This window comes from Periophthalmus magnuspinnatus, chromosome 24 (assembly GCF_009829125.3).
Source record: "Periophthalmus magnuspinnatus isolate fPerMag1 chromosome 24, fPerMag1.2.pri, whole genome shotgun sequence".
NCBI lineage: Eukaryota > Metazoa > Chordata > Actinopteri > Gobiiformes > Gobiidae > Periophthalmus > Periophthalmus magnuspinnatus.
The window spans coordinates 3,610,397-3,622,977 of NC_047149.1; the positions used below are offsets into that span (position 1 = coordinate 3,610,397).

At 39.0% G+C, this 12,581-nt stretch overlaps 1 protein-coding gene across 1 annotated transcript; it reads right to left on the reverse strand.

Annotated features, from left to right (window-relative positions):
- Positions 1-102: 102 nt before the first annotated feature.
- laptm4a (lysosomal protein transmembrane 4 alpha) lies at positions 103-12,350 on the reverse strand. Its single transcript, XM_033990818.2, has 7 exons — positions 12,090-12,350; positions 10,515-10,635; positions 7,880-7,956; positions 4,742-4,864; positions 3,133-3,228; positions 2,432-2,530; positions 103-1,741 (listed from the first exon to the last, which is right to left on the reverse strand). The coding sequence occupies exons 1-7, from the start codon at positions 12,255-12,257 to the stop codon at positions 1,667-1,669; spliced, it is 759 nt and encodes a 252-aa protein (XP_033846709.1). The 5' UTR covers positions 12,258-12,350; the 3' UTR covers positions 103-1,666.
- Between the last annotated feature and the right edge of the window lie 231 nt (positions 12,351-12,581).

The following is a 12,581-nucleotide window of genomic DNA, read 5'->3' on the forward strand; positions in this document are numbered from 1 at the left end:
CAAGTAGGACTAAAAGTAAAGTGTCTGAAAACTACTCAGAGAAGTAAAATTTTTTAAAGTACTGACTGTAACTACCCACCAACAAAAACAAGCCAACATAACTTTGATGGATCATAAACTTTTATTGAATTCAAATGTATTTTCCACTAACATAAATCTTTACAGGTTAAAGCAAAGGCAGGGAGCATGCAGCGACAGGTGACAGTTCCGGCTCCTGTCTTCACTCTACTGCAGGACCTGACAGGAGCAACACCTGTCTGTCTGTGGTCCGACCCTCTCCTCTTTAAAAAAAAAAAAAATTCTCACAGCGGCAGCCATTCCCGTCAGCAAAAGTGGGTCAAAAATGTATTTCAAGTGAACTAAACTACAACAAGGCTAAATAAATAAGCATTCAAAGACCCGAGCGGGAAAGGCGTCATATTAAAGGCCAACAAAACAACACGAGGCTAACAAGAAGAGCTAAAAGTGGATTGTCATAGTTATAACTTTTCATTTCATATTTCACTATAGATGCGATGGTGCTGGAGACATGGCACGTTCAGATTACACAGACAAAAGCAAGAATATTTGTCCAAAAATCTAACAGTTTTAGTTTTGAATTGCGCAAATTTTGGACGACACTTTAAATATTCTGAAAATTTCCAAAAACAGAAGCAGCGGAGGGTTAAACTTAAAGGAGACGTATTATGCAAAATCCCACTCGAGGTTGTATTTGGAGTGATTCGTGCATGTTCGAGTAATCTTTATTCTCCTGTACTTAAGATGCCATTGCTCCGATCTACCCCTATGTTCACCACCACCGGTACACGCCCACTGCTCTGTGTGTTCGTTCTGTAAAGAAGCAGGTGGAGTCTGCTCTTTTCCTTTTTTTTTTGGCTAAAAAGGGGGTATTACACATCTATGGGGTATTAACAGCTAACACATAACATATTTAGATCACCATGTTACTTTTTGTTTTGAAAATGCTATATTCACCCAAACAGGACCGTACTGTAACTTAGGATCATACTGCTAAGGGTAAGAGATACAAATAGTGCCTACGAGAGATCACTAGATTACTCAAACATGCATGGATGACATCTAAACCCTCTTTAGGCATGCTCTTGATGAGGGAACAATGTTATAACATGGTAGAAAGCTGCAAAAGTTGATTTTGCATAACACTTCCTCTTTAAGTCATTTCAGACCAATATTGCAATTTAAAATGACCAAATTCTAACAATGATCCACGGGTGTCAGACACTATAACTATGGAGCAGACACGAGCACAATAGGTCTTCTTTAATGGCTGGAGTTACATTTGCTAAGCAAATTTGCAAATGTATCTTGGAAACTCACATTTTCTGTCAGTTGATAATATACACCAACTCTTTTGCACGTCATACATTTAATCAAACAAAATCTGAAACTTCCCAAACATATCCAAACCTATTATTAGGCCATTTCAAAGCAGAAGTCCTCATACAAGTCTGATCTGAACATGTTTGACACAAAAGCTGGTAGACTACTCTTCCTCCTCCTCCTCTTCCTCCTTGCTCTTCCTCTTGTTATTGGACAGGTGATACACATGGGGAGGGTGGAGGGAGGTCCGTGAGGGTGCACAGGGCTCAGATGGGAGTGCGGTGGCAGGAATGGTGTTAGTGGTGAAGGGGGGTGGGCCTACACTCTAAGCGGGCATGTACGGAGGGGGAGGCTCCTTCTCGGGCATCTTCACGGCCATCTCGTATGTGGGGAGAATGTACTGCGGAGAAAGGAGAAGAGAACGTTATTTTAATACAAGCAGGTATCGCTTACAGTGCATTATGTAGCAAAAAAATGTAAATTCTATAATAATTTTTAAAAGTTCAAATTAAAAAAGATTAAAAAGCTCTAATAAAAAATATAATCATTAAAATAATAAAAATAAACCTTTGGCTGTATCTCTATGAGTTCCAAGTGTGTCTCATTCTCAGTTTATGGACAGGCCTCATGTGAAAGAACCTCCAGAATTCACTCACTGAGCTGCAGAGGCTGCACTAGCACTGAGTCATGACTGTCTGCAGGTGCTGGGGTTTAGGTAGAGACCATTCAGATCAATGAGAGGCATTTTAGGTTTAAAACAAGTGGATTTCAGCATTGGAACTGAGATAGACTCATATGAGACTCTTATTTTGTGTAAAAGCTGTTAACCCTGTAGTTTACACCTCTACAAACATGTTCTGAAATGCATGTGATTATTGAATTATTTCATCAGTTCACATAACAGTCTTGTCTCAAACTTAAATCCTCATGGGCAAGATTGAAATTAATGGTTTGACCAACTTAAACAACACTACAGCAAATACAGCAATATGTTCAAACAGCAATACTTATAATGTAGGCAAACCCATGAGAAAATCCTGCCATCTCCTGATGGTTGTTAGTATTGCGTGGCCTTTTTGTAGTACTGTACCTGGGGAGGGGTCTCAAAGGCAGGGTACACAGCGATCTCGGGCATGTTCCTGTTGTTGATGTATTTGTAGCAGTTCCACACACAGTTGATCAAATAGGCCTGAGACATCATACGTTCACAAAGTGAGTATCACAAACTTGTATAAAACATGACAACATTAAAGGCTCCATTTGGCAAAACAAAAAACTTGAGCTAAATATTGACACTTTGCAGCTTACGTCATCAACATTCCCTGGGGTGGGTGAAGCTAACTAGAGGCTCTGCTCTGTCTGAAGCTGTTACTCAAGTTAGACTTTAATCTTAGTCTTGTTTTAAGACAATCTGACCATAAACTGACTGACTTTGTTGGAACTACAATTAATAGATGAGCTGATCTTGTGCTGTTAAACAAGTCCCTCTCAAATTACATTACAGTCACAGATTTGCTAGCATTAGCCAACATTTTTTCAGTCAGTCACCCTCACCAACATCTAAACAGGGCCATGAATGCTCGTATTGATCACAGGCTCCTGAAAATGTGCCGTTTAAATCCATTTTGCATTTTTTTTCTTGAGTTTTCAGGCAATCTAAAAACATAGCAGCCATTGTTTGCTATTGCTGAACATTCCTCCATAGACATACATGCAGTCCCCCCCAGAGTGACTTCACTGCAAAGTATCAATAGTATACAATTGGTGATAAGACAGTAGTAAACTATGTACCTTGAGGAGGATGAGGAAGGCGAAGAAGACCAGCACAAACATGAGCAGGCAGCTGGAGTCCATGGACAGCAGGTTGTCCTTGTACGGGAAGTCCGGCTGCAACACGCAAAACATTATCAACACAGCTGCACCTAATGATTATTTTGCTGATTGATGAGTCTAGTAGTAGGGTTTTTCTTTTGATTCATTGTTTAAATTGTTCTGTAAATAAACCAATAAAGAAAAAAAGCTTGTTCAACAAAAACATACATTTTACTTTCTACTCTTTTTGGAGTAAATACTCCTTTGTCTGAATCATAAAGTCTATTCCTTCAGGACTTGGCTGGTTTTTGAACCTGTGTATAGTCCATATGATGAATATTTGATTACTAAAAAAATCTATTTGTTACAATTAATCCATTAATTTGATTAAGCCCAAATTATCACCTACATAACAGGCAGGAAGCAGATGGATATGCCATTTGGCATGGCAAGAGTCCTTTGCTATTAAGCCATGGGGCAACATTCTTTCCTGCTCGCTGGTTGTTTTGTGGTCCAAATCTATGGCGTACTATTGGTTTACGACTGCGGCGTTTGCCTGAAAAATTGACAGTTGTGAGTTTTGTGAAAATGCAAGAATCTCGAGTGGCAACAAAGCGGATCTTGCTGAGTAATACATATTCTACTTCTGTGTTGAATTCTGTGTTCTCCCTTGTTTCCACCAAAGAAAGAAGACAGATGCTCTCAGCACACCGCCAATACAGTGATAATGCAATTAAACATCTTCTCTGTCAGCAGAAATAAACTCAAGTTAAAATGTTCTCTAATTAACTTCAGAAAAAGAAGCCATTATTCAAACTCAAAGATGTAATTGTTGGCTGTTGAAAGGTCTATTAATATGAATCTTATGTCTTAGTTTGTGCCAGTCCCAAACAAATAATGACAAGGTTCAACATTTGTGGATTAGATGTCCTCCATCAGGAATTATGACATCATCAAATTGTAGAAGATGAACACAACCAAGTATATGTGGAATTTACTGTTTAAAGGTCTTATATTACACAAAATGGACTCTTGTGAGCTTTTAGTCATGTTATAATACCGTTACTTTTTCAAAACACACCCAGAGTTGTGTTGTGTTTCATTCACACATGTTTGAATAATCCCTCATTAGTCCAGGTCTGATCCATCTTTTGCTATGGATCAAGCTAAAGACCAAGTTTAAATCTGCCTAAAGACAGATTGAAACTTGGTCTTTTGCTATTCATTCACGTGTGTGAGTAATCCTTTATTATTAGTCTGTCTACATCTCCAAAGCTCAAATGCTCTGTTCCACCTTGTGATGTCATGAAGCTGTAGTTTTCAAGATAACAGCTCCTTTTACCATTCAGTAGAGCTAAGCAATTCATGGGCTGAAATCATCCAAATGATTTTAGTAAAGGTCTGTTTGTGATAAGGAAACTACATTATAACATGGATCAGAATACAGCGTTATATAGGCCCTTTAACTGTTTGATTGCAGATCTGTTGACCTGGTTTACGATTAAAATCTAGTCAAAAAACCTAGTAATTACTGAGTCTATCCACATGAAGCAAAAACTAGTAGTGGAAGCAGCAGTAGTATTCTAACCAGCTGGTCCAGGTAGTCCTTGATGCGGGGCAGGTAGGTGAGGGAGCTGATGGCCACCAGACAGCTGAGCGCAAAGTCAAACAGCTGGTAACAGAAGAAGGGGATGAGCCAGCCGGCACGGTGCTGCAGACACAAACACATAGAGTCAGAGGGGACCACAACACTATCTGGAGACACGGTTACCAGTATGAAATTACAGGATCAAAATGTACTACTACTGATATACAGTTCAACTATTAAAAGGGATACTGGGAATGGCCTTTTTACTGTAGATGAATTCAACTCTCTAAGATAATTAATTATTCAATTAAAGGACACATATGCACATGTCTGCATTTGCTGTAGCTGTAATTTCAATGACATCACAAACTGAAAAAGTGAATGTTTTAATTATAATTTATGTGTTAAACAGATGAATGAATGAAAAAAAACACATTAGAACAAAAATCGAAAATGGCTCAACACAGGCTACTCTACCCTTAAACTGTGCAGGAGAAGTCCAGAGTTTTACCCATGATGCAACAATTTAACCAAAATACAAACACATTATTTTAGAGAGCTCAAAGATGACTTTGAATGAGTGAATGAAGTAAAAAGTAAAATATAACTACAGGGATATTTTTGATAAGAGAGCAACAATATAACGTTTCAATTTTGAATCATATGTGTCCTTTAACAATATATTCTTTAAACAAACGTTATTCTCAAATGAATATACATAACTGACTGTCCGTCACTACCTAGCTCATCTACAGGACATGTAATTCACTGTTCAGCAGCAGAGAGGGACACTACAGCTAGAACACTGCACATCTGAAGGTCAATGGCTTTAGCAACAACACAGACTGGGCAAAGATGGAAAAATATTCAATAAAAAATCTATTCTTTGGCCCTGTTTCAAGAAGCAGGTATAGTCCAAACTCAGACTTTGTTTAGCCTGAAAAGAGGTCACCTCAGGGTTTAGATTAACTCTCTCTGTGAGTCAGTCATCATGGTAACTCCCTCTGAACCTAACCTGGTCCTGGGCAGAGTCTAATCCTTTAACCCAGAGTTTAACCAGAGTCTGCTCCTGAAGGACAGCTCTGAGTGTAAAGTTCAAACAGTTAAAACCAACTTTAATGATTCATACTTCATGAATTGTTGCCTTACTTTAATAAATCGATTTAGTGTCTTGTTAAGAAGAACAGTTTATGTTACTACACTTGAAATGCTCAAATATTGCTCTAACCTTTTAAGGGCTACAAGTGAGGGCTACAACATTACTCCGAAGTTGTAAAATTAGTAATTAATGAGCTACAAAAGTACAAGTGTAAAAATATAATGTGTTTTAATCATGCCTTAAAGTATTTCTTAACATCCCATCTTAATATCAAACACAGTCACATGACGTCCTGTCCCTCCGAGATGGAGGCCTCCTGTGATTTATCGTTGCCATTGTGAAACCTCTTTTCTGGGATCCATTGATCATGACCTCTCTCCTCAGCTAAACTCAAAGAAAACAAACTCTGCATGGTCTAACTCTACTCCAAACCTGTTTACTGAAACAGAAAACTCAGTTGTCTCTGTCTGAGAGGGAAAACTATGAGTCAGGAAATAACCGCAGCGTTAGTTTAACCTGCTTTGTGAAATAGGGCCTTTATGTGTAAAACTGACAGGAAAATCACAATAAGAATCAGCACAATGTTTACTCACTGTACGTTGGACAGTACAATATGAGAAGATACAATAGTTTTGTGATAGTATTGTGATATTTTAGGATACATTTTGACACAATAAGTTTAGAACTAAGAAACATTCAGCACTGGAGCTCCCCCTGCAGCTGGTTAAATATGTATTTTCAGGGTGTGATTATACTGCCTTATTTCAATAAAAAAAACAAAAAACAAACAAAAAAACACTGTTCCATGACAGGGTACTTTATTTTTTATTGAACAAAGGCAGCATAATCGCACCCTGAAAATACATATTTAACCAGCTGCAGGGACATACAAAGACGTTTAATGAGGTTAACATGTCACGTAGTTCTGCTTTAACTTTGACCAAATAATAAAAATCATGAACATTATCTGCCTTTTTGTCAATAATGTGTAAAATGGAGAACTTTGTGTTGTTGCCATATATTTATTATCTTGCAATATCGATTGTTGCATCAAACTACTTTTTGCAATATATTGTGCAGCACTAATTATAAGTAAACTGTAAGGCATTAGTCTAGCCTGGGTTTGTTTGCATTTTGTAGTGAGACGAGCCACTTTAACTGTGCAATCCTGAACTCATCACCATCTTATCTCAGTAGCCAAACCTGTGAAGGCTCCCTCTAGTGGGCAGTCCTGTGAGGTGAAGACAAACAACATGAAAACTCTCCTCCCAATTTCCCTTTAAAAATCTCTAAACACACCCCAACTACTGCAGTATGATTAGTCTGGACCTATGGACTACTGCAGTATAGAGACAGACCGTTTATATATGTTTATATTTCACTTTTTATAGATCAACCAAAAGCAGCCCTACATATTGATCCAAATATATCGGGAGAGCTTAAACAAACAGGTATCTGTTTTATCGGCCATTGGACAAAAAACCCAAAACATAGCAAAATATTTAAAAAAAAACACGCCCAGATAACCAATATTATATTGTTTGGTTATTCTGTGAACAAATAAATATTACTGTAAAGTTTTGTTTATGGATTTTTTCTGTAGGAAGGATGATAATCTAGGAATCATTTTAGCACTAATAATTTTAGCATTTCTCCACAGAGCTGTTTTCTTCCTGCATGTGCCAAGGGGAAGCGGGGCTAACTCTTTCATTACCAGAGTGCAATATTGGCCAACTGATATCGGTGTTTTTGGCCGATATTACTCAGTCACATGAATATCAGTCAATACAGATACTGGGCCCATATATAGATGTATCCCTAACAAAAATCAACATCTGTCCATTTCTATACTGCAGTATGATTAGGCTAGGTCTACTGAAGTTACTGCAGTATTAAAAGGCTGTGTAAATATATATCTGTATAGGAGCTGGTGGGCTGGTCAGACTTACAGTGAGATCAGCATGTTATGTACTAGTGCAGTATGATGAGACTGGGTCTGTTGTCATACATATATAAATAGTAGATGCAGTGTGACTTACAGTGATGGCTCCGTACACCAGCATGGCACTGATGGTGAGCATCAGCAGAGAGATGGCAAACCCCACACAGGCGTTTTCTGAGGACACACACACAGAGTCAGCAGGACTTCAACACATCACTACAACCACTGTTAACCCCTTCACATGCAGAGGTGTACTCAAGTAAGAGTAATGCTACTTCAGAATAATACTACTCCAAGAAATGTCTCCAGTAAGAGTGAAAAAGTATTTGGGAAAACTACTACTCAAGTAAGAGTAACTTAACGAATAACTGTACATACGTAACAAATGTTCAAATAGAACACAATAGAATACATTGTTACTTGGAGTCAAAGACAGGACTGTGAGCTCCTATAGCCTTGCCATTACAAAGGAGCTCACGACAATAACAGTATGTGTGTGTGTGTGTGTGTGGGGGGGGGGGGGGGGGGGGGGGGTGCGCGCGCGTGTGTGTGTAGTTTCTCCTTCACTCAAACACACACACTGATTCATACTATAACAACTGTAAACACACCCATCTCAGCATGCAACCCCAACGCCAGCTACAGAAACTACCTAGCTAAAAAAGTAAGTAATAAGTGGGTACATGGATCAATACATGATACACATACACAGCACCGAAGAGCATCAGCAGAGATACCAGGGGAGTCAAACACTAACCAGACCGAACCGCCGCCCTAGACTGCCTGATTACATAACATATACATATACATATATACATATACACATATATATACACACATATACATATATATATACACACATATACATATATACATATATATATATATACATATATATATATATACATATACATATATATATACATATACATATATATATATACATATATATATATATATATATACACATATATATATATATACACACATACATACACACCCCCCACCCCACACACACCCCACCCCCCACACACACACCCCCCCCACCCCCACACTCCCCCCCCCCCCACACACACACACACACCCCACACTCCCACACTCCCCCCCCCCCCCCCCCCCCCCCCCCCCACACACACACACACACACCCACACACACCCCCACCCCCACACATACATACATACATACATATATATATATATATAAGATGTGTGCGGGTGTGCAAATATTGGTCATCGGCCAGAGCAAGACATAGAGCAAATATATCGGATATTGCCATTGGCAAAAAAAAATCCATATCTGACCAACATCATTTCACTCATATTCATATAAGGGAAGCAGCACCCCGATACAGGTGCCTATCTAGAAAAATTCACTGGATCAGATATTGGCTTCCAAATATCGGTTCAACCGATATCCTGGTTGAGTATTAAAAATTCATGCAATATTGAAATTGGGATTGGAATTTAAAAACTGGATCGATGCATCCCTAATTCATATGTAGTGTAATGAAGTGTCTTGCTTAAGGACACAATAACAGCGTGCACTTGTTCTGCTCTTTCTTCAGAGTGTTCATGTAGCACCCTGAGCCTGCAGTTGTCCCACTGGACTACCCTCTTACACACATACACACACACCCCCACACACACACATATACATATAGGACTATCTCATGCCTCATGTGGCTGTATTGAGCTTGCTCTAAGTCCTTCATTAGAAACAACAGGAAGCCACTGATGATGTGAGAGGGGAAAAGGTCCAAAGTGCAGCACGACTTCCTCAGCCTCAGTCGCAGTTTAAAGTCAATAGTGTTGTGTCATTCTAAAAATGTCTCAGTCTCTCAGGGGCCCTAAAGAATCAGCAGCAGCAGCAAACCCTGAGCTCCTCATCAAGTACATAGTGCCAGAGGGGGGTAGAGTAGCCAAAAATTGCACTCAAGTAAGAATAACATTACTTCAAATATTAATCAAGTAGAAGTACAAACTTGGAAACATAGAACTGCGCAATGAAATAAAAAGAGATTGTGATTAGACACACCACCCATTTTGAACGCTACGATTCAGTTCAAAGTCCAGCATTATGAGGAGACAGAATCTGAACTGTTAAACCAAAGCTTAGCAGAACAAGTATTTCAGAACATGTTTGTGGAGGTCCATACTACTACAGGGTTAGCACATAGACAGAGACTTTTAGAGAGTCAAACCTCAACTGAGAAGATTAAAATTGTGTTTTCAAATAGTGCTCATGTTTTAAAGTTCTTGAATACTCCCTTAAGATCATGTCAGAAAGAGGTCTGTCACGATAATTACTATATCAACTTATCATTATTCAATACACATACATATGTATACATATATAGTGTGTGTGTATAACATATATATGTTTGTGTAATATATATATATATATATATATATATATATATATATATACATACATACATACACACACACACACACATATATTGCAATATATAAGTTTCATTATTATTGTTCATCGTGTATATTTTCTTCAGTAAAGGATCACACTTCAAAATGTGTTATCGTGACAGGCCCAGTCACAAATCACTATCTCTGCAATTTCTTTTCTGCATGATTATGATCTCTACCAACTGAGCCGCTGCCGCCCACACTGGTCTTTCAGAAAGCAAACATGACTGATTTGTCACAAGTTAGTGCAGTAGGATATGTGCAGCCCCACAGCAGACACCTACATGATGCTGTTGTATCCCACTCACCGGACATGCGGTCTGAGGCAAAGTAGTGGTCGATGACCTCGTACTGCAGGTCGATGGTGGGCACATTGCCAGGGTGGCTCACTGCTACGGTCAGCAGGATGTCCATCAACAGGTTCACCACCTGAAACAACGACAAGCACCGTGTGAGCAGCACGTGTGTGGGGCTGTGTGTGTGTGTATGTACTACTGCTCACAAAGCAGAAGAAATTAGCACATGACAAGTGAGATGATTCATTTTGCTAAAAGTTAAGATCATTATATTTAAGACTTTGCTAAGACTTTTACAATTTATTTTCCAGTTCTTGTAATTTTTTGGGGTTAAAATTTTACTTCCTAGTTGGACGTCACTATAACTGTTACCTGGCAACTATATTGTACACTGGTACAAAAAAATTATTATTTGACAAATAAAAATAACACCATAATTTTGTTGAACTAATTTTTGAAGTATCAGAAAAATGTGTTTCTTGTGTAAATTGTCCCGAACCTTTGCACATATATCTGTGTGATATGATCATTATGGAACTCTCTAAAATAGATCTCTTTACTTCCTCTCATTTCAACATATTTTTCAACTTCTGCTGCTTCTTGATTTGTGTAAAACTATAATTTATATTTACAACATGCATTATCCAACCAAATTAAGTCAAAATGTGAGAATCATAAAACTTGTCAAATGCACTTTAAGTTATAGAATTGTGTCCTTGAGACAAACTTGTTACACTTCAGTAAACAGCCTACTGCACAGTTCCTTATAATTACTTAATGTAAGGTACACTTTTTAAAGTACTGTGAGGGGAAATGTGTCCTCTGCATTTGACCTATCTTTCCACGCAGCTGGGGCAAGCTGTCAGGTGCAGCTGTAAAAGTTTAAGGTGAAGTTAAGTCAATGTAACTGCTAACACTGTATTTTGTTGAATGCTTGTCCACATGTAAGCTCTACTATGGGGAGTATACATGTGTGGGAAAGTAAATGTGTGTTCAGTTTGTTAGATGGTCATATAAATAGATAAAATCATGTACACTAGTGTTTATTACTCATAAAAACATAACATGTTTTTATTCAAGTGTTTTTACAGACTTTGGTTCCTGTTGGAGTGGTTGTGTCTCTGCTGCTGTTTAAAGGGACGGTTTTGTTTTTTAGTGACTCCACTATTTTTGGCAATAAAACTGAACAAATAAGCATTCCAGGCTAAGTAATCCATGAGACACTCCAGCAGAAATGTTACGTAGTTCAGCTTTAATGGTGCAGGTGTCTCGTTGCTTGTAAGAGTGAATGTCTCACTAAACATACACTTTATCGGCCAAAAGCCAAAATAACGACTCCACCTTTTCTAAAGACCAGTGCTAACAGGCTAATGCTACATGGAGCACAGAATGACGCAAATGCAAACAGATATTTTGTGAATAGTATAGTGACAATCCGCTTAAGTGATGCATCTAAATGCGTCACAATATATACCAGACTGCACACAAACAGAAGGAAGTCTATGAGAAGCTAAAGCTCTTCTTCGCACATTAGCTAACTGTGTTTTTAGCCACATTAGCTGCTAACCGTTAGCTCCATGTTCTTACCATGTACCACGTCCCCAGGATGATGGTGCCCGTCCGGACATGACAGCACCCGCAGCACCGGGTCGAGTACAGTCTGTCCCGAAACGGTTTGAAGTGATGCATGTCCTCTACGAACGGAGGGAGGAACATCAAGAGCTCAGGCCCGGACGGGAACAAGCCTCTGAGCATGCACAGCGAGCGATACGACCCGGACACAGAGAGCGACAGGACCCGCACACAGCAGCGGGAGGAGCGGACACGGCACGGAGAGCGGAGCGGGAGGAGCCCGGAGCACAGAGCAGGTGCACCGGGGCAGATAGAGCACAGGAACGCCCACAACACTGTACTACAACACTGTACTACAACACTGTACTACAACACTGTACTACAACACTGTACTACAACACTGTACTACAACACTGTACTACAACACTACTGCAGTACTTACAGAGCGTATGGCAGATTTTTATGATTCTCTCATTTTGACTTAGTTTAGTGAGATTATACCTGTTG